Here is a 26,856-nt window from a genome sequence, read left to right on the forward strand (position 1 = left end):
TAGATTAACTGGATTACCTTGAATGAACTGTTTTCCTTCTCCTGGGCCTTAGTTCCCTAATTTTACAGGAACAGGCTGGTAATAAACGAGTTGGCCATGGTGTTCCTGCCATTCACCTCTTTCCATGTAGAAAAGGTAACAGTGTAACAAATACACAAGACCAAAATGGACTTTTTCGACACCCCTTAAAATAAGACGTTATTTGTTCATTTCTTACTATCCATATCAGACCAAATAACATGTTTCAACTATGCTGCGTTTATACCATCTTTGGAAAGCCTGCTTGCAGCGATTCAAAAGAAAGTTCTGGGTTAATGACAGGGCGTGGGTGAAGTCTATGCAGGCACCGCGTACTTACAGGAAGGTAAGAGCAGTGTGTGTTATTAAACCCTGTCTCTAGCAAACCTTTGGATTAACAATAAAATGAGAACATAGGCACCAGGAATGACTGAACTGTGCTATTGCTCATCAGGGCAATGATTACATGCTTTCCCCACATACCTTCCTTTGGCCTGGAGTAGTATTTCCCAAAGGCATGGTCCTTATCAATATTTGGATACAGATACTTCAGGGGATTCTCTGGAATATTTTCAGCCGCCATGACTTTGTAATTGCGAATAATATCAGGGAAAGTAACAGCAGAAAGTTCTTTCTTCGTGTAGGGTTCCACTGCGTGGAAGTAAGGTTCTGAAAAGAAGAGCTCAGTGAGTCCCACGGACTATCCCAAAACACTAGAGGAGAGAAACAACACATTGCAGAGTTTGTGGATGTGAGTGAACCTGGTTAGAACTAAGCACAGTAGAGGATTTACAATACAGTACGCCCCTCTACTTCTAAATTATAATCCTTTCTTAGAAACAGGAAAAATAAAGGCAGCCATTTACTTGCTAGTAATGCAACAACACTGCATTTGTCATCATTTGGTGCAACTTGTAAACCTGTCAAGGAGAGGATTATTAAACATCTTTAGCAGCCTGAATCTTTCATGATGCATCCAACCACAGGCAGAAAAATAAATACTAATTTGGCCACCTTGGCTCAAGTCACAGAGTAAGTTAATAAAAAACAATTTCACTTTCTGGTTGTTTTTCTTTTCAGACTGGAAAATGAAATTTTTTATTGAAATAAATGATGCCAATACGTGGAAAACAATTTTTTAAACAAATAAAAAAAAAGACCCTATTTACTACTTTTTCTTCTAATCCTTACTGTAATAAACCAGTTTAATTCACTCGTGGACTTATTCGCAGACTTCATTTGAATCCTGCTTCCTAACTGATCCAGAAGCTCGCTTCTGGGTGCACACATTCCAGGGGCTGCTGGTCAGGTGCTATGGGGGCTCTGTTCTACAGCTTCAGACTACACAGGCACCCTAAAGCTCGCTAGCTGGTGCTGGCCTGCTTAGGCTTTCTGGTTGCCAAGGATGTCCTCCTCCATGCCTGCTTTGCTAGTTCCATCCCTCAGTCAGCTGAGGAAAGGCACTACCTGCAGACAAGGTGAAAAGGCAGCTTCTAACGTCTACTGCCTACACTGTGCCCTAACCCCAGCTTTCCTGTATTTTTATTTGGAGAAAAAAAAAAAAAAAACCAGAACAAGAAAAGTATCCCATCTTGTTGCATCCTTCCATCGAAAGCAGAAGAGACATTGGAACAAATCAGTTTCTCGTCCAGTCCCTCAAATACAGCAAACTATAAGCAACTGAGAAAAGGAACCATTTTGTCTCTGTCATTCTCCATCTCTGCTGTTCAGCCTCCTCCCCAGAAACCTGTTCCATAATGCGAAGGTGTCCGGGGCCTTTTAGCCACAGAAACCCAAGGCAGAGCAAAGACGAACTTGCACTTGCTCTGTTTGAAGGCAGAGTGGAGGGCTGCACCCAGTCCCCGGGACCCCTCACAGAGCCTGCCTGCAGGTGTGCTGCCACATGGGATCCCCCACAGCGAGTCTGGAAGCATGTGCCTGTACAAAGTGGGTTTCCTCCCAAAACTGGTTGCCAGTCATGCCGACTCACATCCTTCATCTACAGATAACAACCCTGACGAAAAGAGAAGAACCTGGCCCGGTCTTTTATTTATTATTTAAAAAAAAATGTTTATTCATTTTTGACAGAGAGCAAGCAGGGGAGGGGCAGAGAGAGAGGCAGACACAGAATCCAAAGCAGGCTCCAGGCTGTGAGCTGTTAGCACAGAGCCCAATGCAGGACTTGAATCACTAGCTACGAGATCACGACCTGAGCCGAAGTCGGACACTTAACCGACTGAGCCACCCAGGCACTCCTGGCCTTGTCTTTTAAAAACCATCATTTCCACAGTACGGCCCAGGCAGTGAATCACAAATATTCAAGGCAATGTATTAAATCCTATCTGGGAGGCTCAGTTGGGGGTAAGTGTAGGATCTGTAATTTTATGTCAAAAGCTCGTTATTTGTACAAGTTGATTTGCAGCGATGAGGAAGGACTTTCACGCGCATGGTGCTAATGGAGGCACAGGCCCTCACTTACCCCCTCCGTTCTGGGACCGCTCCACCCACGTGAACGTGATGGCCCCTTCCCGGCAGCTCTCGCTGAACCGCAGCAGGAACGTCCCTGGCTGCTGATCCTTCAGCAGGGCACGCTCTCGCTCCTTGCTGATAAAGCCCACGATACACCTGGGTGTGCAAACAGATTGAGGAAGTACTCTGAAATTCAGCCAGGTTTTGAATTTTCATGCAAACTTACAAGTGAACTAGATTACTGAAACTTGACAAAAGAACATAGGATAAAAATGTGTATTTTAGATGTTTTAAAACCTATTTAATTGACACTTGGGGACGTATTTCACTTAGATACTTGTATGCTTAAGTCTAAAAAAATCATTAACACAGTGCCAATAGGATGCGACAGATGATCAATAAATATTTGGTGGATTAATGAGCCTTTTATGTTTATCTGATGACCTTTTTTTCATTTGATGATTTTTACAGGCCATGAAAATGTCTGAATTTCTGCATCTTATATACTGGAGAGAAAAATTCAAACAATATATTTCTATGTTCTAGCACTTCTGACCAAGTTAAAGCCTTGTTGAAGCATCAACTGACCGTGGAATAAGTTAGATAAAAACAACTCACCAAGTTAAAAAAGTTTTTCTTCTTTCCTAAGGGCTATATAGTACATAGGTACTTAAGAAATTCCGTTAAATGAGTGAACGCATGAATGGCACTAAAACGTTTTTAATTAAATGTTAAAAATACATATGCATAATACTATGCATATGCATAAGTTTAATCTGATGAGGTTCCACTATCATGAAGCCCTGAAGGGATGGCCTGGAAGCATCCATTTCTGTGAGATGCACACCAGTCTTGTCAAATAATGAGGTCTGTCCAGGTCAGGCCTGTCTCAGCCTTACAGTAAGGAAGTGTGTGCTAAAAATAGGTTTCAAAAATAAATCTATCCGTGGCCCTTACCCATCATTCCAGAGAGAGAGCAGGTGTTTTTTAATGAGTTCAAGGATGCTTTCAATCCAAAGCCAGAAAGGAAAATTTTTGTCATTTATATTTTCCTGCAAGTGTACAAACGCACACATTAGGAACAAGGAAATTCAAAACAGTGACTTACCAGGCCTCTTCCCACCATCAGATTGGATTTTAATTTGCAAAGCCTGCCCAGCTGCCAAAACTAACGCTGTCCCCTCCAGAGCCGCCCCTCCCCTTATCAGCTTGCAGACACCAGGCTATTTCCTGGGCCAGGCTCTGCTTCCCTCTCTAAACTGCAGCGAACCAGCCAGGGAATGACCTACAGGGTGAACGCAGAACAAAAGCTGCCCTCGTACTAGTAAAATGCAGTAGCCTGAGCTTGTCAGCACCGTCTGGTGACCCCCATGGGGTCTGATTATTCCCTCCAACTGGTCCCTCTGCTTGAGCAGGGTTGGGGAAACTCATCTGGCCCATCAGGCTGTGCAATCCGGCACAGAGCACACATTTCTCATGAACGGGGCTAAAATGCTGCCAGGCAAGGTATCCGTGTGAGTAAACACAAGACTCATTTCAGATCTGAAAGAATGTTATCACACACACAGGCCCTTCCTGTCCGACTCACACTTGGAGACTGACCTTCTCCACTGAAGGAAAGTAAACAACCTGCCCAAGGGGTTCCATGGGCCAGAGACAAACATGCCAAAATAAGCACACAGTTAAATCACTACCACAGCAAAAACTACGAGAACCTCAACAGGGAGCGAGCACTCAGAGAGGGTACGACCCAAGGGCACCCACCTTGCAGAACCTCGTCCACGGAATGAGACCATCGGGGCCAGCATTAGGACCTAGCCAAATAAAAATAAGCTGTTTCAGGAAACAAAACACTGATTCTGAAGCTTTGGTTACACTGATAGCTCTTGTATTTCCTTTCAAAGAAAAGAGCCAACACCCCAAAGAGGAAGACTGTATGTACGCGGTTGATATTCTCAGACACATTAATGCTAATCAACTATGCTTTCTGGAGAAGCCTCAGTCGTCCCTCCCAGTGCAGTATCCTCTCCCACTGCCTCCTCCTTCCTCAGCAGGCTCCTCTCCCAGTGGTCCTCCAGAGCTCGCTCAAACTTCTAACTAAGACCAAGATCACCCCTAGGTGATCTATTTAACTGACACTTGGCTTTTCAAGCTTATCTTGGATATCATTTGGCACTTCTCTCGGCCCTCCTCCAGATGGGACACGGACTCGGGAGGCTGATGCAAATCAAAAGTCAAGGGAGAGAAATGAGGGGGAAGGAAGCCTAGGGGTTGCCAGCTACATGAATTAAAGCAGCCAACGCTGTACAAGGTGGTGAACCCATCACCTCTCTTTGCAGAGAACCACAAATAAGCCTTTATAGGCAGAAATGATAAGTCTTAATTCACACCAAATAAGGAAATGGAGCAATGTAATTTCTTACATCTTCTTAAATAGTGTAAGACCCCACTGTGACAGTTACATGGCCATGAGAAAGCACTGCTGAGAGCTACGTAGTTAGGAAGTCTACTGGTATTTGCAATACACACAATTCTCCTGTACAGAAAGCAAATCTGGAAAAAAGCTGCCTATGGATTTTTAAAGAAATAGTTCAGATAGTCCCATTCATCCAAGATTTGACCTTGAGACTAGCAGGTCTCGGATCGCCTTATGTGGAAGACTAATAAATTCACGATATTAGCTCCTGAAAGAGAATTATCTATCATGGCTGGATCCTGCCAATCACGCAAAACTGCTGCTCAAGGATTTCATCCTGATGTGGACAGTGTCTCCATGTACCTGGGCCACCTGAGGCAAGAGTCTTGGGTGTATGCTATGCGGTGGGTGGCCCCAGGACCTTACTTATTATTCTTACCATGCTGGGTACTTGGCTTTTTTTCTCCCCAAGGTTAATAAGACTTCATCTCTCTTATCAAGGAACTTCTTTTAGCCACAACTAATGTATTTTACGTAATTCAAAAATATTTCCCTTAGGAAACCTGCTCAGAAATGTTAATATGAGATAATCAGGAAATGACTCATTTAAGTCTTTTATCAGATCTATACGTCCTTCCAAGGTGAGCTATAGTTCTCATTTAGCTATAATAAGCTGCAGCTGGAAAAGCCCACACATTTTTTTTTTTGACACTCTTCTATCTTGAACAAAATAGACAGCAAAGAGGGAAAAAGAACAAATTGAGATATTTTTATAAATTTCACTTTTTATATACATAAAAAGTTCATACCAAGTAGCTTTTCTCCCAGCATGTTCAGCTGGTCCACATTGAGACCTCTTTTGGTGACAGAAGAAAACTGCCAACTCAGCACCTCTGAAAGCTGAGACCATCGTGCACAGGGCGGGTTCAGGAAGAAGGACAGATTCTGGAGAGAAAACACCCAAAAGGTAAGGTCAGTGGTCACAAGCAAGGCACTAAAACATGGATCTGTCTCAAAGTTCAGTTCTGGTTTCTGTGACACACAGTTTTCACAGAAGAGAAACACAGTTGATTCTTGTTATTTGCAGATTCACATTTGTGAATTCAACCTACTCATTCAAAGTTACTTTAACCCCCAAATCATTACTCACGGCACTTCTGGGCTCATTTGTGAATGGGTGGACATATCAATGAGTAGAAAGATTTGAGTCCCCAACACGTATGTTTCCAGGAGAGGTCAGAAAAGCAACACTTATCAAACAGAGCAACTGCCTTCTTGTTTCAGCTCTTATGCCATAAGCAAGTGTCCTTTTTGAGGTCTATTTAGTGCCATGTTTTTTGCCTTTTTGTGGGTTTTTTTGGTTTTTAAAAATTTCATTTTTAAAATGGTCCCAAGTATAGTGCTGAAGTGCTGTCTGCTGTTCTAACTGCAAGATGGCCACAATACACCTGTATGGAGAAAACACATGTGCTAGAGGAGCTTTGTTCAGGCATGAGTCAGAGTGCTGTTGGCCGTGAGTTCAATATTAATAAGACAACAAATACATTAGGAAGGTGTCTTTCAACAGGAAACACACAGCAACAAGGCCATGCGTTGAGCAGCTCAGTAGCAATTGCTCAGTATTTGCTAATTCAGTGTTCACGGTGACTTTAAAGAATGTAAGCGCATACCATAAGAGACTCTTAAATATAGAGAACAAACTGAGGGTTGATGGATCGGGGGAAGAGGGGAAAATGGGTGATGGGCATGGAAGAGGGCACTCTGGGGAGGAGCACTGGGTGTTGTATGTAAGTGATGAATCGTGGGAATCTATCCCCAAAGGCAAAAGCACACTGTATACACTGTATGTTAGCTAACTTGACAATAAATTATATTAAAAAAAAAAAGAATGTAAGCGCAAGGAATAACAAGAATCAACCACAATTAATCAACAGTGACTATCCACTTTAGAATGGAGCATGCGTAAAAGAAAAAAAAATGAATGAAGCATGCTTGTTTAGCAGATGTATACATTTTTAAAAAATAAAAGCAATAAATGAACTCTTCCCCAGTAAAAGTTGTAAGAAATCTATTGCCTGAGCTTATTCACATAGAAGGAAAACCATAATTCTCATTTCTAATACATATACATGCTTCCCTAATCCAGAATTACTCAAGATCCCTAACAATGTCACTCCAGTTATGTCACTTTTCTCTCAACATCTGGTCTTCAGGGACTCTTTGAGATGCACAGAAGCTAGACCCTGGGGTCTTCGGTTAACATCTATACAAAAGCAGGCATGTATTCCATACCCTGGGTTCTGTCACCAGCATGTTGTACCACAGGATGGAGGCCCAGCCACTCGGGAGCTGGCTGACATTGGAGATCACCACGATGGGCAGAGAGGTCGTCTAAAAGATGACAAAGACCTTGAAATCGTCAGAATCACAGAAATATCACCTTCAGACTGCTGTGTAAGCTCAAAACCAACCAAGGGATTACTTGTAAATTTGCACGTATTTTATATTTGAAAACTAAAAATGTAAAGCTAAGTTCTTTTGTTCATAGTTATTTTTGTTAGATTTTTCAGTTAAGAAACAAGTCTCCGTGCTTTGTATAAAAAAATCAGCATAGGACATCTCAAGGTGAATTCAGCTCTCCAGCTTCCTGAACCATTCAATTAATGTCAAGGTAGTATTAGCTGAAAAATACCATCTTTTTTTAGCAATTAAGTAAATGTGTCTAAAACAAAAATTGAGAACAAACACTGCGCCTAACAGTTAAATGTAAAAATAAAGTTTTCCGTGTCTGAAGCACGGAAGTCTCACCTCGAGGTCAATGACCAAACCAGGCTGGCACAACTGGGTTTCAAAACTAAGGGAGTGAAGCTCTTCTGTAACGATGAGGGGGCCCTTAAAAGAGACAAGGAAGAAAAAAGGAATACAGTGATTCACACACACATCCTGCAGATTCCAGGAGCCTAATATGCACTGCAACAGGCAGCAGGAAGCCTGAACCCAGCTGGCTGCAATTCAGAAAAAAATTCCCATGTTCAATAATGTATGCCCCAGTTCTAACGATCGTATATCAGTGTTCTCTCAAAGATAAGATTTCTGTAACCATGGCAAGGGTTATAGATTACCAGAAAGAAATGTGGATAGGGAAACAGCAACTTGTGATGGGTTTATTTGTGAGGTGAAGCTTCCTGGCTCTCAGCCCTGCTCTGCCCGCTGCCCCGCTGCAGCCTGAGGCAGACAGGGCTGGAAAGCGTGCGTTCCAGGTGTGATTATTTACTGGAAGGACTGATTTGCAAAAGCCTGGCAGGTCATGAGTCCTTGGTTTAGGTAGAAATACAACAGAGTTCTTGAAGTGTTTTGCTACAAACGATCGCATGCAGACATCATGACTTAGAACCAGAGGGGAGCAGCCGCTATCTGTGCTTGCAGGAGAAACTAACCCTCAGAAGGTCACAAAGAGAGCAGAGATCAAAACCAGGGCTAGATAGCACATCTCTGCACTGCCCTGGCCGGGGCTTGTCCCACTCTGCCACACGAGCACTACTGGTCACGGCATGGAAGGATGGTGTGCTACGTGGGCATAAAGGCTGAAAACGTCCCAAACCTCTGTCTGTAGTTCATTTCTGAATATTACATTACAAATATAATTCCTCGAGGATCCGGCTCTAAAAGGGAAACTGACAGAAAGACCATTCCGCCAGGCAGGGAATGCAATGGAGAGAAAACCCTCTTGCCACACTTCATTTTCAGCATGGGAGTCCCCAGACGAGCCTCTAATCCCAGCTCAGACAGTAATTCCCGGGTACCCTTAGCAAAATCTTACAAAGTTCCCATGATTCACTTTCTTCGCCTGTGAATTGTGAGTAGCACAGAAACCCATTATACCTGTTCCACTGTGCTGTGAGGGTCCAGGAGTTGTGTGCAAAATCTCTGACAACCATAAAGCACGAATGCAGTGTTTTTACTGCTACCACGGATATACCGTGTCCTAAAGCTCACTCACTGCTCTTCCCTGCTGGGTCTGAATCCCTTTTTGAGGTGACCCCCGGCCACCAGGGGTACTGAGCCAACCTCCCCGGACAGACCTGCTGGTTAGAGACCATTCACAACAGAGAAAGACTCACCTCATTAGTTCTGGTGCCAGCATTTTTCTGTTCTTTCAGTTGCTATAGAACAAGAAACCATCTTAGTAAACAGCATGATAACAGTCACAGTTGCTGTTTTCATCTACAAACAAACCAAAGTCAGGACTTAGAATAAAGGATGTGAAATTATTTTCAGGGTGCAGAACAAGATATGAAATGACCCTTGTGTGGGCCCAGGAGCCTAAGTGTCTTTTTCCAGCAGCCTGACATGACACTATGTGAACACCAGAGTTTGGAAGGATCCCGGGGAATCATATCCTGCTCCCCTCCCCCATACAAGCTTTTCCAAATGATGCCCCTTAACTTTCATCAGTTGTTTCATGGTCCTCAGGCTAAGGGCACAGCTAAGACTGCCCTCCCACGGACTTCAATCCCAGAGGTTTTAAGGAAGCATTTTGGAGCCCTGAGAGCAGCTCTGGGCATCCTCAGACTCCCGAGTCTGGAGTGAGGCTCTCCTATGAGGTCCAGCTTCACTCACCATGGGTTTGCTGGCTTACAAAATGGTTGCCAACGAAAAGGCTGCAGGTTCCAGCCCAGGGAACACACAGGGCGCAGTGCCAACACATCTGCACAACAACCGGCAGCCCCTGCTCCCCACGGAAGCAGGCAGACAGGCACCGCTTGCTTACAACCCCTACTGGATCCCTACCCCCTGGAGGAATGCAGTGGAGGTAGTGGTTGTGGGCAAGACTACCAGGAAGAAGGGTGCAAATCCTGGGCCGATGAGAGACTCCTGGGGTCGGTCTCACCAGGAGCCGCCAGGATATGGGAGCAGTACTAAATCCCGAGGAAACTGCAGGAGTCTAGAGTGAGCAAGGTTGTAGAGCACTGAGAACGGACAAGTTACGCGCACACTGATTTATACGGCGTGTGTTACCGAGAGTGCCACATCCCGAAGAAGTATCTCTGGGGGACAGACTGGCAGAACACAGTAACAGAACAGTCCTGGGGCAAGGAGGAGGAACAAAGGTTCCCCCACATGCTGGGGAAGTCACCAGCCGCAAACTCTAGGAAGCCTCCCAGGGAGTGCCGTCCGCCTCGCACCATGAACCGAGTGCCACTGCACCGGAAATAAAGTCCTAGCAAGCCAGACGCCGCATAAAACACGGAAAACTGGTCTCCCTACCAGGTGTCGAAATTCGGCGGCCAGACTTCCGTTGGTGGATTCCTCCATGTTCATCACTTTTGTATGTGTGCCCAGAATGTTGAATTTTCTAAATCTACAACAGAATATACAGAGCAGAGATGCTTAAAAGGCTCAGAACTATTAAACAAAGGTAGTAAAATATAGTACAAAGTACTTGACATACCCTTTTACTGTATTTCTCTCGTTCACATCTCTGAAAAAAAAAAAGAAACAGTCATATATGTATATTTAAATTTTGAACTGAGCTTTAACAAAAATATGAAAGTATACCTATAAGTAAAAGACCAACACGAAATCTACACCTGTGGGTTTTCTGCCATTTCATTCACTCGCTCCCTCCCTCCCTCAATCAACCACCACTAACTCTGCCCAGGGCGGCGGAGGGACTTGCAGCAGATAAACTCTCTGGGCCTCACGTTTATCATCCGTACCATGAGGTGCCAACAGCACCAACCTTACAGGATTTGGCGAGGGGTAAGAGACAACGGGTAAAAGAGCACAGAGCACACCCTCCATAAACGTAAGTCAGCTACAGTTAGGGCTACGTCCTGAGCAATCACATACCCGGTGTGAGGCCCCATGCTAAGCACTGGGGCAGCAGAGAGCAATCTCTGCTCTTAGAAAACTAAGGGAACTTCCAATGTGACAGCAGAAACCTTCTTTTTATTCTCTACTACCTTTAATGCTTTTATGAGAGTGCAAGAATAGTCAATTATTGGGGGAAACTGTCTAGTTTAAGTTTTAAGTCTGAGGTTAAATCTTGAGCAACTTTGCCTCTTATATAAATTTAGTGGTTACTCAGTCACGTTCCAGAATACCCACGTTATCTGTGAGGAGTAGGCACAGACTAGAAAACATCAGCACACTCACAGTTACATGGGTTAGCTTCCTTTCCTATCTCAACCAGAAATTCAACATTTCTGTGAATGACCATCACCATTAGCTATGTGAGTGACCAATTTTCCCCAGTTTTAGAAAAGAAAAAAAGAATCTGAAATGAAGGGAACGAACAGTGTGACACAAAGCTTCCTTGTCAGAGCTAAGAAGAAAACTCAGAGCTGGAACGAGAGAAAAGACAAAAGAGCTGTAACAAACCAAAAGTGAGACTGAGATAGAGCACAGTGTGGTAACACACATAACAGCCATAAAATCTCTGCCACACTTCATTTCAAGACATTGAGAGTATTTCCCTTGAACTTTAGGCAACTCTGACTTGGTTTTGCCAATAGAATGGATGGGAGGGATGCTGTACAAGCTCCAAGTCTCGCCCCAACAGGCCTCTCATGCTGCTCTTCTTACCCACCTGGGATGCTGTCACTATGCGATAAAGCCCTGGCTCGCCCTTGAGAGCCACGTGGAGAAGGGCTCGGTTATCCCAGCCAGGACCTCAGACATGTAACAAGTCCATGCTGGACCACTCAGCAACAAACAAGCTGATCCAGCCCAGAAAGACCACCTACTGCTCACAGAATAAGAGAAAGGATAACTTTTTGGGTTTTAAGCCACTAGGTTCAGGGTGATTTGTTATGTAGCAAAAGCTGATACACAGAGAAACCAAAGATGATGGCAGGAAAGACAAGGGCACAGACTATAAGAAAGAATATTGTCGCAGGGCGGAAAGCTAGAACACCAGAGGAAACCTGGATTATCATAAATGGTGTTGAAACTTGCTAAATCAGTACGTTACACACAAAAAACATTAAATGTATCAAGGGTGGGGCAGAGAGGGGAGACAGTAGCTAGGTCAGTGCTAGACCAGGTCTAAGGTCTAGGGCAAAATGGGATGGGACTGCTCCATCTAGACCCCCTCTGAGAGACCCCACCCATTCCCAGGTCCCTACTGCCCAGAAGAGACAAGGGTGGATCCAGCAGGCTCCACACAGTCCCCGCAAAATGCTGTCATCATCATTCCAGAAACGACCCCACAACTGGCCGCAGAATCACTGCAGCCTCGAGGATCCTCAGCCTGTGTCTGATCACAGGCCTCTCCTCCTCTGGGGCTGGCCTAGGAGGGAGGTGGGGTAGTATGCAAGACTTGATCATTACAAACTCATGTGCATAAAATACACTCATTCTTTTGTTCACTTATAGTCTCAAAAGGCACCAGCATGTTATCAGCTCTAAAGGAAGCTCCCAATGTCCAGAATGGGAGCTATCAATTTACATCTCCTAGGATCACTTAGGGGCGCCTTGGTGGCTCAGTTCGTTAAGTGTCTGCCTTTTGATTTCAGCTCAGTCATGATCTCATGGTTAGCGAGTTTGAGCCCTACATCAGGCTCCGTGCTGACAGCGCGGAGCCTGTTTGGGATTCTCTCTCTCCCACCCTCTCTCTGCCCCCACCCTACTCATGCACTCTCTCAAAATAAATATATAAACTTAAATTTTTTTTTTAAATCTCCTGGGATCACTTATAAATAGCTCTAGTGCATCCATCCATGTTTGGTTAACAAAACCAGAATTTCAATAGTGTATGTATATTAGATAATATTAAAGATAGCTTACTTATCAAATAAGACTTTGACTTTCAAATTATAATTCAGCTCCTGCAATTTCACCAACAGTCTGGAATGAAAAATAAAAGTCATTGTTACTTTAAAAAATTATTAGAGTTTATTTATTATATCAATTCCCTATTGGAGAAGGTTTCATGAATCCTCACTCCCTCCAGTTATTACAAACAATAGAATCAACATTCATGTATGTCAACTTGGAATATTTTCTAATTGTATTTGCAAAATAAATTCCTAGCTATGGAATTGCTGGGGCAAAACTGTAACACTAAATTCTGATAGAAAGCATCACTGATTTTACATTCCCACCAAATGTGAGTGAGGGTACCTGCTTCCCTATATAGCCTTGCCAACACTGGGTTTTATCAAGATTTCTACTTTTGGACAATTATATGGGTGAAAAATTGCAAATGTACTTTTTACTAAAACTTGTGACTAATGTTTGTTCTCTTGGGAAAAAATAAGAACTCTTATCCATAATCAAGAAAAACAGGTTAACATCGGAAGGAAGGAACGTAGGGCTAAGATGTGCATGTGTCTTCTCTGATGAGCTACAGACCTCAGGAAGGAGCCCCTCACTGGTCTGCTGCACTTAGTGGGGCAGGCAGATGGGATTAGAGTTTTAGTGTCCCTTCTGGCTGTGAGTTCTGGTCCCCCGAGGGTGCTTGAGTGTGGTGCTATAAGACCAGCAACCAGGAAGCAGCAACTGGGGACCTCGCTCAGCAGCACCCCAGGAAAGAGGACCAAGGCCAATTCTGAAGGCCAATGTAGCTCTTCAGAGTCCAGCTGCTCATCAGTAGAAGACTAGTTAAATAAATCTGCCACTCAAAAAAAGAAAGATAAGCCATGGTCTCACATGGAAACGCTTCTACGATTTCTTACTGAAGAGAAAAACAGGCTGAAAAACATGTATAGCAGAATCCTTATTTTTAAAAATAAAATACTGTATATTATGTGCATGCATATGTGTGTATCTATGTATAAAAACATATATGTGTGTGTGTGTGTGTGTGTACATAGACACACATACATACATACATAAATGTATATATGTATTTGCATGGACATGGACAGAAATCTGAGAGTACTGACACTAGGCGTTTACCATGGTGGTCTACAGACAACTTAGATCACATGCAACTTTGAAAAACTGATGAAAGCTATGAGCCCATTCACTAAAAAAACATATGTGTCATGAGTCCATATTCACACACACCACATATGGTTGCAGGGGTATGTAAAGCCTAGGTTACAAGCTTATACTCAGGAGAGCATGAGGCTGCTGGGAACTTTTACTCTCTACTATTTCAGTTCTGCAATTCTGAATTCCTTTCTATAGTGAACGTGCATTACATTTATCACGGGGGAAAATATCAGGTGTGTGTACATATGTATCTGTTATAGCTCTTATTTTATTATTTTATTTTATTTTATTTTATTTTTATTTATTTATTTTTTCAATATATGAAATTTATTGTCAAATTTGTTTCCATACAACACCCAGTGCTCATCCCAAAAGATGCCCTCTTCAATGCCCATCACCTACCCTCCCCTCCCTCCCACCCCCCATCAACCCTCAGTTTGTTCTCAGTTTTTAAGAGTCTCTTATGCTTTGGCTCTCTCCCACTCTAACCTCTTTTTTTTTTTTTTCCTTCCCTCCCCCATGGGTTTCTGTTAAGTTTCTCAGGATCCACATAAGAGTGAAAACATATGGTATCTGTCTTTCTCTGTATGGCTTATTTCACTTAGCATCACACTCTCCAGTTCCATCCACGTTGCTACAAAGGGCCATATTTCGTTCTTTCTCATTGTCACGTAGTACTCCATTGTGTATATAAACCACAATTTCTTTATCCATTCATCAGTTGATGGACATTTAGGCTCTTTCCATAATTTGGCTATTGTTGAGAGTGTTGCTATAAACATTGGGGTACAAGTGCCCCTATGCATCAGTACTCCTGTATCCCTTGGGTAAATTCCTAGCAGTGCTATTGCTGGGTCATAGGGTAGGTCTATTTTTAATTTTCTGAGGAACCTCCACACTGTTTTCCAGACAGGCTGCACCAATTTGCATTCCCACCAACAGTGCAAGAGGGTTCCTGTTTCTCCACATCCTCTCCAGCATCTATAGTCTCCTGATTTGTTCATTTTGGCCACTCTGACTGGCGTGAGGTGATATCTGAGTGTGGTTTTGATTTGTATTTCCCTGATGAGAAGCGACATTGTGTTATAGCTCTAATTTTAATAGGACAGACAGACCCTTAGATACTCTAAATAAGAATTCCCATTGAAATGCCTATTACAGGGGCAGCTGGCTGGCTCAGAGCGTGAGGCTCTTGATTACAAGGTCATGGGTTTGAGCCCCACATTAGGTGTGGAGATTACCTAAATAAATACAACTTAAAAAAAGAAAAAAAATGCCTACTGCAAAATTGCCTCCTCTAAAGCACTCTATATGACAGTGTTGTGAAGGAACTGAGGGATGCAAACTTCATGGCAGAAGGCGCAATGATTCCATCTTTTCTCAATTACCTCAACTTCACGGTGAACTGGACCCCAGTCTTCAAGACTAGTGGCCTCTGAGGATGAGTTGGCATGCAAGGCTGTCTTTCCACCACAAATGAGCTGTAAGTCCCAAGCAGAGTGCAGATTAGCATTTCCATTAATGCTGAGGGAGTATGAATTATTTTCCCTAAACAGGAGAGGGGGTTAGAGGGCACAAGCTCAAACTCAGTTTGGAAGATTCGAACGAGTTGATAAATAAAGTGAGGTTTGCTAGTCAGCACAGAAATCCCCACACCGAATTTATACTCAAAAAGATCAGAGTAGTTACAGCGAACTGTGATACTGTCAATAATGAAAACCTTGAGTTGGGTTATGTTCATTTATGAATTTGCATGAAGAACCAAATTTGCTAACCAGACTTACTGTGGTGATCACTTTGCAACATACACAAATATCAAATCATGATGTTGTACACCAGAACCTAATGTAATGTTGTATATTAACTGCATCCCAATTTTAAAATAAAAATAAACAAAAAGAATAAATAAAAAGAAATTTTACTACAGTTGAAAATGTAAATAATTTTGTAACATATTGTAACATATTGCCTTACTATCATAATTTGAAATGGATATTTTGGTATCCTTTGGAAAACTGTTCTTCTAGTAAAATTGTTTAGTAATACTTATTATCTATCTACTAAACATTTCCAAGCCTTAATTTTCATTAAAAAAAGTATCGGATTTGCATTCCAAAACCCTAGTAAATAAATATCCTTGATAATTTCAAAACAATAGCACTGAGGCATTCCTGTTTGGACATTAGCCACATGTCAAGTTAACATGAAGACTAAATTGCAATATGAACTCTATGCTTCTTTCTACTCAGTGCCACTTATTCATCTGCTAAGCATATGTGGAACACCTGCCCGTGGGCAAGGCACTGTACAAGGTCCTTATGGGGGACAAAAAGATGACAAAGGCACATGTCTGTCTTCCAAGAACTTCCCAATTTATGTCACAGACAACAGAAATACATACACAATTACATAATAAATCCAGAATGGGACAAGAATGAAGACTGAACCAGGCAGATCTTGAATGGAGGTAACATATTTGGGAACTCTGGAAAGATTTCATGATTAGATATAAGCTGAAATTTACAATTTTGAGACGAGGTTCAAGAGAGAGGTGGAGGAAATAGTTACGAGAGGCAAGGCAAAGCGACTGTATGTGCTGGGCACGAGGTCTGCCAAAACGAGGCATGTGCAGAAGCTCACCCTGGAGTGGCCAGCTGGGACTGTGGACATAGGGTACAAGTGTGTAGTAGGGGGCTCCACCTGGATGAGCAGGTGACAGAGAGACAGGCTGAAGTCTGCTCTGGAAAGCACAGGGTCACAGGGACTAGGGAGGCAGGGGCTGAGAAGGGAAGCACTTGGGAGGTGACCATGTATGAGTCTAGCAGAGAGGATCTGAGAGCTGGAGACAGGATGAGGCCTTGGTGTGGGAAGGAGGGGACACCAGGATAGACTTGACAGGTCTTGGCACACAGTGGCCCAAGGAGTAAAACTGACAAGTTATCAGTCTAGATAGCCACAAGAATGGAAAGCCAATGGCATAGACAGGAATTTGGAAAGAGGTGACTGCCCTAAAAATTTTTACATAACCTATTAAACACTTCTAAATGATCTGAATCACCATAACATTTTCCCGAGTGAAATAATTGCAGAAGATACAAACCAATCCCCCTCAAGTTACCTCTGAATGAGCTGTTGGAACAGGTTGAAGGTGCGGTCCCACAGCCCTTGTTTGTTTTTTGTGATAGGGTCGTGTTCATAGGTGTATTTCTGTTCCAATTCCTCAAGCTTTTTAAGCTGCTGACGAACCTGCTGCAGACTCTCGGCAACTATGGTGAACCTGGGGAGGGAGAAGACACAAGGGTCTCAATCGCAGGCTGTCATAAAGCAGCCTGGATCACAGGGAATCATGGAGATCAACAAGAGGTTTTTACGGGCAACACACGATGTTATCTGCATGGCCACACACTGCAGGGAGAAACAGAGAACAAGGTTCATCTTGGTGTTCAAGGGCAGTTATTCAGGGAGAAGAAACCAACGGCACTGATTACAGCCCAGATCAAAGACCTCCCTACACTTCGAGACGGACCTGAGGAGATGGGGCGGGGTGGGGTGCGGCCCGCTGGGGATCTGTGATTTCCACTGACCTGTAAGATAATTGAGATTTAAAGGGAGAGGGTAAAGAGGAGGGCAGAGGCAGGGGACACAGCGAGGCAGACTCCATCAGAGGTGATGCAGGAGGCAGCAAGGAGCCCACATATAGGAATGGCAGGCCCTGGGGAAGGAGGAGAAGAGGGAACCAAGGTCATGGTTTCACTGAACTGAAAGGAGAAGGCAAAGCACTCAATCCAGACACTCAAAATATTAGCCAAGGAGGAAACCAGAGATTGCTTCAGTTTCCTCCTTGCCGACTGTAAAGTGCCTCTGAGCCAAGTCAGGTTGTGGGACTGTCACTTGACTAGCTGGAGTAATGACAAAAGAAAATCTTCTCCCAGCGAAATACATTTCCTTCACTTCACAGTTCCATTTCCCGAATGCTGTTCAAGGCACCCAGAGAGCAGCCCCTGACCATGAAAGAAGGTAGGCTAATGGTGGGTGGGCAAGTTCCAGGTGGATTCTAACCCAGGGCTTCCCCACTGTCACAAGAAAATGACAGTCTATGGACAGAACAGTGGAGGACACTGGAGGGCATCTGCGGCTCTGGAAGAGGCTCCCCGTGGCCTAAATGACCACAAGAAGGCTCCAGACAGCCCAGGGCCTCCCAGAGCACTAGGAGGACAGGGGGGTCAGTGCCCCTCAAGGCCCACGGAGGCACACTGGGCTAGGAAGCTCCGTGCTAACCAAAAAGAAATTTGGAATATGAGCAGGCAATCTATAGAATAAAAATAAATGACTGAATATTAATTGTGAATTTTTTAAAAAGTAGCATCCAGAGAACCTCCCGAGATCTCTGGTCCTTGGGCCCCTGGGAATTGTTCCAGGCCACCATCCCCTCATCTCCTCTCTGATCCAGTCTCCCACCCATTCTGGTCTGTTGGCCCTCCCCCAAACGACACTAACATGTTCCCAGTCGCCCAACTGGCTTTTCTGTCTCTAGCCTTTCCTCCTGACTGCTGCCAGAGTGACCTTTCGAAGTAAAACAAAAATAAAACAGAGAAGTAAATCTCCACTTAAACAAAAAGCCTGCCTGGCTCACCAGCACCCACTGGACAAAGTCCCGTTCCTAGCACTGTGTGGGAGCCTCCACAACCAGGTTCCAGCATCTTGCCACCTCCGCTTTCTTCCTGTCCTCCCCGGCACCCCACTCTCCCATCATCCAATATGGGGTACTGCAGACCCCAATTCATGCCCAGCCGCTCCTCTTCTCTGCCTCAGTCCATGATGGTCTCCTCCCTGGTCTCCACGAAGTACTCGTCTTCACTCTCAAGAGTCTGTGCAAGACCACTTCCTTTCAGAAACCTGTCCTGCTGACTCCTTCCCTCATCTTCCACAGAACTCTGGACAGACCTTTGTTAGAGCACTGGTAACATTCTACTGCATGGAATGATTACATCTACCTCCCGCCTCCACACTGAGAGGACCAAGAACCATTCATCACGTGTCGCCAGATCCTAGCCCAGTGCCGGGCATATGGCGTTTAATAAGTGTTTACTCGATGATGAGCAAATGAATGGTCCACGACAAACTATGATCTCATGGAAGCCTGGAAAATGTCTCAGACTATTTTGTTTTTAAGAAAACATCAGGGCTCAAGTTGTTAAGTGTGTTTAAGTGACGGCGACGTCACCAATGTTTTGGCACAAATGATGCATCCCACGGTACACGTAGAGTAGGGAGAGGAGTGCTCCAAACCAAGCAGAACTTGGCTGAACTCGGCCACATGCATGACAAACGTGTGCTTTGCAAGTGAGTGCTTCCAGGGCAAGAAGAAGCTGGACTACATCAAACTCTAAACCAAAGTTTTGACAGGGTCCTTTCACTAACAACAACTCAAATGTGCGCTTCAGGAGTTCGTGGGGTTAGCCAGCCAGCTTTGGAGAATCTTACCAGTTTTGCAGCTGATCAAGACAAGCGTTGGGGGGTCCCCCAATACAGGCACTCTGCTGTCTCTGCTTCCACTCCACCAGTTCATCATTAATCAGGGCTTTCTGGGTAAGTTCGGTGATGTTCAACAACTCTATTATTTTGTGAACTACTTCCTAAAGAGAGAGAAAGAAGTAAAGTGAAGTAAGTTCATCTTTAATCACTGAATTTAAAAACATTAATTTTTAGGGGCGTGTGGGTGGCTCAGTGAGTTAAGTGTCTGACTTCAGCTCAGGTCACAATCTCATGGTTTGTGAGTCTGAGCCCATAGCACAGAGCCTGCTTCAGAGCCTTTTTCCCCCCTCTCTCTGCCCCAGCCCTGCTCACTCACGCACACACATCTCCCTCTCTCTCTCAAAAATAAATAAACAATAAAAACATTTTTTAAAAGCAAAAGCAAATATCTCAACTGGGGCTCTAAGCCAAGTGGTTATAAAAATAATTCTTCATCTATTATACACTTCATGTCCATTATTTCCAGCCTGTGACAGAAGCAACATGTTATTCTGGAAAGCGAATCACTACCTTTCTCTTACTGTCAAGCATTAAATACATCTTCTTGATTAACATCTGTTCTTGCTTCTGATCATTCTTTGCCACACCATTGGTTTCATGTTCTGTGAATTGGGAGAGAGAGCAGATAAATATAAATGTAAAAAAACCAAAACCAACTAAATCCAAGATTCACAAACACTTAGAAGAAATATAATCCAAATGCTATCTGGTGATAGATCAAAGTTTGGTCTTCAGTTTGTACTGAACAAAATAAGAAAAATGTCCTAAGAATAAAAACTGACAGGCTGAAACAAAGTACACTTGTTTTCAATGACCCATGGAAACTGGGAACAGTTACCGACTGGTTCTTAAATCACTGCCAGATTACCTAAATGCACATAAGTGACAAAATTCAAAATCTCATGTAAAAAATTTACACAAAGCATATCCGTAGCTTTGGAAGAGAAGTATTAGGAAGTAGTAGTTGAGGTTCCTTTCTCTCCTACTATTCTTCAAATTATACTAATCATCTCTCTACATTAACCTTGGTATCCTCCAAATGACAGCCAGGGTTACAGCAGTACCTAACATATTTTACACAATGCATGCTTTTGGGTTCTTTTTAGTCAATGGCCTGCCATCATGAAAAACAAGCAACAAAATAGAGCAAAACCGCTTTAAAACATGAAGAGCAATGCTAAACTTCTCTGCAGAGTATACATGTGGAGTTGCAATGTTTGAAGGAGCTTCTGGCATTCGCACAGGGAAACCCCGCACACCTGTCAGTCTACGTCCATCAGTGGCCCAGGTACAAGAAGTACAGTGAATAACACATAACCAGGGGTTATCAACTGGGGGTGGTACTCCCCCGACCCCCACCGCAGAACATTCGGCAAGGTATGGAGGCAGTTTTGGTGGTCACCACTGGGGATTAGGGAAATAGTTCTACTGCCATCTGGTGGGAAGAAGTCAGGGATGCTGCTAAACGTCTCCTGTGTAGGACAGCCCCTCACAACAAAAAAAAATTATCAGGTTCAAAATGTCAACAGTACAGAGGTTAAGACCCTGGCTTGAGTCATCAAGAAGCCAAGACTAGCAATTCAGAGTCATAAAGCGTTTGGCAAATGTGAAGACATACTTGTCTTCTTTATCTAGTGTAAACAGAAAAAAAAAAAGACAGCCAATGGGCACTGTTTCGATGTTAACTCTTACCTCTGTTCTGCAAGGTCTTGCATTTAAAGTCATATTCATCTTGTAAGTCTTCTAGTGTCTTGATTTCATGCTCTATACACTACAAACAAAAACATAAACAGGTTTTCACCCATCTGCTTCCAAAGACTTTAGGAAATAGATTGTTTCTATAGGACCCAGAAAACCATGGTAACAATCCAGCTCCCTCAAAGATGGATTCAACTTGCAAAATTCTAATCACATACATAATAATTTCAATGTCCTTAATAAGTATGTAAGAACTTTTTTTAGAAAAGAAAATATATGGCTATTTCCAGACTGGGCTTACTTGATTTCTACTTTAATGAAGTGTTTCCTTAGAAGGCTGCAGGATAAAGTTGCTTCAAAGAATCTGGAATTCGGAAAGGCACTGTCTGAAGCACAAAGTCAAATCCACACTGGGGTGACCAATATCCAGATGAGATCACACCTCTCAGCTGGAAGGCCTTTCCCACAGATACAGTCCTGGTGTAAAGCAAGTCCCCTTGTCTCTTCCCCCGACTTAGCTCTCACCGTAGAGGGGGGTGAACACAGGCCACCAAGGGCACCAAAGCAGCTCTCTGCTTTCATATGATCTTACAGGTTTTATCTTAAAATTGTTGTGGATATTTTATTCTAATCAGAAATGTATCAGAATTTCTTTCAAGTGAAATGTTTTTGTTCCCTTTTCAAGTTTTAGAGTAAAACAAGTGCTTGAAAAAGATGAGCTATGTTCATGCTGGAGCTCTGTGTAATCCCAGGAACACCCCAGATTTGAGAAGCATAGACGTAAAAGGCTATTTAGAGCAGCAACATCTAGTTTATTGTGTGATGGGGCAAAGTCGACAGTTTCTGCACAATCTCGCAAGGAAGAAAGAGATAAACTCAATGTTTGGAAGTTATAAAAGGGGCCATAAAAGTCTATCTGCTCATTGGTTTAACCAATTTGTTTACTTATGGTCTGGAACTTCAGCAAAACTTCTCTCTCAACTACTTGAAAAACAAATTAGTTACCATGTTCACACTCGAGTAATCGAAAGCTTTTTCCTTTACAAAAAGAGGCTAAATGTATATATTTACTCAATACTTACCATAACTTTATCCTTCACATTTCTGACTTTACTGTCAAGCTCCTTCTGTTTGTCTAACATCACAGTGCTCTGAATATTCCCCGACTGCGCCTGTAATGGGAGGTGCGTGGTTAACGAGTATCATTTCTTCTAGCATATTTACCCGCTGGTTACTCTCCAAAGTCAAGTCCATACCCTGTGCTCTTACCTACCTCCCAGACCTTCCAAAACCTCCTACAAGCTTCCCACATGGGTGTTGACAAGAAATAGCTCAGTTCTCAAGGACCTGGAAAATGCTGATAAACTATTAAAAAGGCTACAGAAAGACTAGGCTCAGTTCATGCCTAATATAAACAGAGTATTTCTGGAGTTTTCCATTAATTCACACAGTTGCATGGTACCACATAAGAAGTTTATTTCACGGTTTCTCAAATTCTGTAGACAAGATTATTCTTATTAACCCTGTACTTGTTTCAAAGCTTTGTGATTCATGGTGTGGTCCCAGACCAGCAGTACCTTACCACCTGGAAGCTTGCTGGAAATGCAGACTCTCAGGTCCTAATCTGATTACTGAATCAGAAGCTCCATTGTGACAAGATCCCAGGTGATTCAGAGGCCTATCAAAATTGAACAGCACTGCCACTGAAGGGCTTCAATGAGTAGCGGCTACCCTAAAGCAATAATGACTGTCAACCCAGACACACTGATAGTATTTGGTCCCATCCTCGATAATCAGGACATGGACATAGCAGTGTCTACGTGTTCATTGCATAAGGCGTTCCATGACTCACATAGTATGACTTACAAGAGACTAAGTCAAGGTCAGGCAACGTCCTAGGCCCAAGTGGCAGAGGGGGAAACACGAGACTGTTCTCATATAGATGAGATTCTAGAAAGATGCTATTTTTGTTTAGAGTTAAAGCCCCTTCCCATGGCAAAAACTATGCCCATCAAACTTTCTTACATAGAGTCCTACACAGCACAGATTCTACGTGGGTATTTTTATATATTCAAATCTATCAGTATTTTCTTCTTTCATATCTGGATTTTCCCTATTGGAAAAGCCCTTCTGGACTGACAGATTATAAAGGAGTTCACCCATTTTTAACCTAGACCGTGCATAGTTTCTTTTTTTCTTTTTTACTTTTAGATCTCTGATCCATTTGAAGTTTATTCCTGTGTTTACTGTGAAGTATGGCTCCAATTTTAACTTTTTCCCACTTGGTTATCCGTTCATCTTAACAACATTTAGTGAGAAATTCGTATTTTCCCCAGAACTTTCAGTTGCCACTTTTATCACCCAAATTTTATGTACCTGGTTTCAACTCCTAGATTTTCTTTTCTTTCCCATGGGGCTTTTTCTTCATAAGCCTGAGCGCCTGAACAGCGTTTCATTACAGAGGGTTTGGAGTATATCTAATAGGGCTGGTTCCATCTCACTGCTGTACTTTTTTCATGCATTTCCTTGCTATTCTTGCAGGTTTATTTTCCTGATGACTTTCATAGCTTCAGAAAGCAACTCGGTATTTCTATTGGAATCACATTAAAATTATGAATAACTTAGGGAGAGCCGATATCTTTATGATGTTGCTTTTGATTCTTATGCTTCTAATGGTTTTCTCTTGCCTAACTGCATTGGTGAATACCACCAATGTAACGTTATCTAAATATTAGGGGAAACCGTGAACATCCTTGCCATGGTTCTGACTTACTACTGTTTTCCAAACCAAGTAAGTTACTGTTTATAGAACTGAGAGATGTATATTTTAATAGGCTAAAGAGATATCCATCAATTCCTATTTTACTTAATGTCTCTTATCAGGGTGTTGGATTTTGCCAGCCCTTTTCAGCAACTGTAGAGATAAGCACATGCTTTTTCTTCTTTGTCTCTGTTTACATAAGGAGTTGCATTAATGAATTTCCCAGTCACAATAAACTCTGTAATTATTATAATCTGGAATAAATCTTACTTGGTCATATTATTTTCTTACTGTATTATTTAACTTTGATCACTAATATATTTTATTTAGGACTTTACATTGATATTCATAAGTGAAATTGGCCTATAATATTCTTTTTCGTTCCACCTCTATTAGGTTTCAGTAATCAAAGTTATTCTTTGTTTACAGAAATCTTTGGAAGCCTTCCTTCATTTTATATATTCTGGAATTGCAGAAGTTCAAAACATCTGAATTGTATCTATATAAAGCGTGTATTAAAAATGCCCTAAAATGACTGGTATCCCCAGGTGCCACGTGTCACCAAGGAATAAATGGGGCTGCTCTGGCCATTCAGAATGAGGTATCACCATGAGCAGCTCCGTAAGCCTTCCCGTCTCTGCGGAGGAATTTCTGCTGTTGTCTGCTAGAAGTACGGCATGGATGCCGTTGTCCTGTGGGCTCTCCTAAGAGCCGGGCTTCTTCACCCAGAGGGGCTGGGCCGTTGGAGGATGCTGACTTCCTGCTCCTTTTTCCTACACTGTCAAAGGTTAGTTTAGTAAATGGGGAAATGATGGTTATAAGAAGGCAGCTGCACTCACAGCTACCCCATTCTCTTCCTGCTGTCACACTAGGAAATGCCTGGCAGAAAAAAATCTGGTGACTGTGGCAAAGGCCCAAGAAACCTCCTGCTTCAAACTTCAGCAGTCCTTCCCAGTTGCTAACACACTCTGGTATTCTCTTTCTTATTCCTTATTCTCCTGCCCCACTTCATCCTTCTACCCTACTCCCAAATATTAGGTGGCTGTTAAGTATTTTACTATCAAGTACTTAAAAAATACCAGCACTATAACTATAACAACCCTACACTTTTGAGTCTGATACTACTTCCAGGGTGAGTCTTTAACTTTTTAAGTTTCTGACAAACCAGGAAAATCAGGAAACCACAGTAACACCAAACATTAAAATTGGGTATGCAAGCGTTGAATCACTGTATTTTATACCTGAAACTAATATTACACTGTATGTTAACTAACTGGAATTTCTTTTTTAATTTTTTTTTCAACGTTTATTTATTTTTGGGACAGAGAGAGACAGAGCATGAACGGGGGAGGGGCAGAGAGAGAGGGAGACACAGAATCGGAAACAGGCTCCAGGCTCTGAGCCATCAGCCCAGAGCCCGACGTGGGGCTCGAACTCACGGACCGCGAGATCGTGACCTGGCTGAAGTCGGACGCTTAACCGACTGCGCCACCCAGGCGCCCCAACTAACTGGAATTTAAATAAAAACTTTTAAAAAATGTTGAAGTTGGAAGAGACCTTCGCGGTCCTTTACTCCTATTTTCTCATTGCACACCTGCACCTTATAGACTTTGTTTGGATGGTTTTAATTGGAACGGAGTTACTTGCACACCCCAGACCAAGGAAAAGTCTGCTGAGGGAGGCTTTCTCTTCAAATGAATGAGCAGATGTCCAAGTAAAAGGATCTGTGACAGGCACTCAATGGGTGTCAGAAGTCCCAGTCAGAACGCCATCCTATCCCACCTCACATATCCAACACCCGAAGACAGATCAAAAGACTTCTGTAATGAATAGGTTTTAGAGTCAGACAATTAATTCTAGGTTTAAATTCCAAACCTCATTAGCTCTGTGGCCATGAGCAAAGTGCCTGCTCTCTAAACCTTAGTTTTTTCATCTATAAAATGGGGATAAGAATACTTAATTTCAGTGACAGTTTTGAAAACATTTATTCAAATGAAATAATGTTTATATAAATAAGTAAGCATTCAGTATATGGTAACTCTATTATTACTGAAGATCACAAAGACAGAACAGCTACTTTATGTCTGTCTTTCCAACCTGAAAGAAAAGATCACTGCCCACTGTGGCAAACCCTATGGACCTTAATTTTGTCCATACATATACATACAACTTTTTCAACATTTTGCTGTTCTATAATGGCAGCAAACAAAACATTTGTAGTTTACTAAGAAATATCTACATATGATATCATATTCTCTTAACTGTACTTTCTAAAAGCTCTTCTATTAAATAATGATGGGAACAATATTCTCCTATCTCAACATTTCTAACAGAATTTTGTGCTCTTTAAATGCGGTGAACAGACTGAATTTTGCATGTTTTAAACATGCTGAACTTCTTGAATCCCTGTGTACCTAGAAGTTTCCACACCTATCAGTCAATTCATGGACATTCTTGTTTCATCTAGATTCTCTCCATACATCTGGTCCCAAATGGAGTTCCTTTGAATGAAATACAGACATCTTATCATCCCATACATACAGATGTCAGTATGAATAAAAGATATATTATCAAAATGTAATTACTTCAGTAAGGGGAGAAATGGCAAAGAACTATTTCTCAGTTTCCCAGCCTGTAGTGGCTGGGTAACTTTGGTGACTTTTCCCTTTCCCTGATGGCCTCAGACATCCACATCCTTCCCTCAAACTCTCAAAAGTCTTGCTTCTCTTGTTCTCAGCTGGACAATCAACTAAACCCCCTTAAAGGTGTTCACGGATACCTCATGTGTCTTCTGAAAGGCTTAAAAAGAACCTCTCCCCAGATTACCTACATTTTTAAAGGGGAGACAAAAGTTTGCAAGCTTTTAAGACCTAAAGCATACCCAAGATCTGGGAGAAGAGAAGTCAGTCCCCTTCTCTGCCTCCCAATGCCAATTCTGGGCCTCAGGGCTGAATGTGAGGTGAGAAATGCTTGAGTGCCAAAGTAGTGGAAACTGTTTTTCTGCCTGTCTCTGCTT

At 42.7% G+C, this 26,856-nt stretch overlaps 1 protein-coding gene across 1 annotated transcript in view; it reads right to left on the minus strand.

The window, feature by feature from the left end:
- Positions 1-26,856, minus strand: part of STAT1 (signal transducer and activator of transcription 1) — a 42,758-nt gene that overhangs the window by 6,345 nt on the left and 9,557 nt on the right. The window contains exons 6-22 of the mRNA XM_006935443.4: positions 22,162-22,251; positions 21,074-21,152; positions 19,892-19,983; positions 19,331-19,482; positions 16,965-17,123; positions 15,235-15,327; positions 12,695-12,754; positions 10,356-10,385; positions 10,172-10,265; positions 9,025-9,066; positions 7,712-7,795; positions 7,196-7,294; positions 5,713-5,848; positions 4,252-4,301; positions 3,445-3,539; positions 2,498-2,643; positions 502-687 (exon numbers count right to left, since the gene is read on the minus strand). Coding sequence (XP_006935505.1) covers positions 502-687; positions 2,498-2,643; positions 3,445-3,539; positions 4,252-4,301; positions 5,713-5,848; positions 7,196-7,294; positions 7,712-7,795; positions 9,025-9,066; positions 10,172-10,265; positions 10,356-10,385; positions 12,695-12,754; positions 15,235-15,327; positions 16,965-17,123; positions 19,331-19,482; positions 19,892-19,983; positions 21,074-21,152; positions 22,162-22,251 — 1,687 coding nt within the window. The remainder of the gene's footprint in view (positions 1-501; positions 688-2,497; positions 2,644-3,444; positions 3,540-4,251; positions 4,302-5,712; positions 5,849-7,195; positions 7,295-7,711; positions 7,796-9,024; positions 9,067-10,171; positions 10,266-10,355; positions 10,386-12,694; positions 12,755-15,234; positions 15,328-16,964; positions 17,124-19,330; positions 19,483-19,891; positions 19,984-21,073; positions 21,153-22,161; positions 22,252-26,856) is intronic.

The sequence above is a fragment of the Felis catus genome, chromosome C1 (genome assembly GCF_018350175.1).
Source record: "Felis catus isolate Fca126 chromosome C1, F.catus_Fca126_mat1.0, whole genome shotgun sequence".
NCBI classification, from domain to species: Eukaryota; Metazoa; Chordata; class Mammalia; order Carnivora; family Felidae; genus Felis; species Felis catus.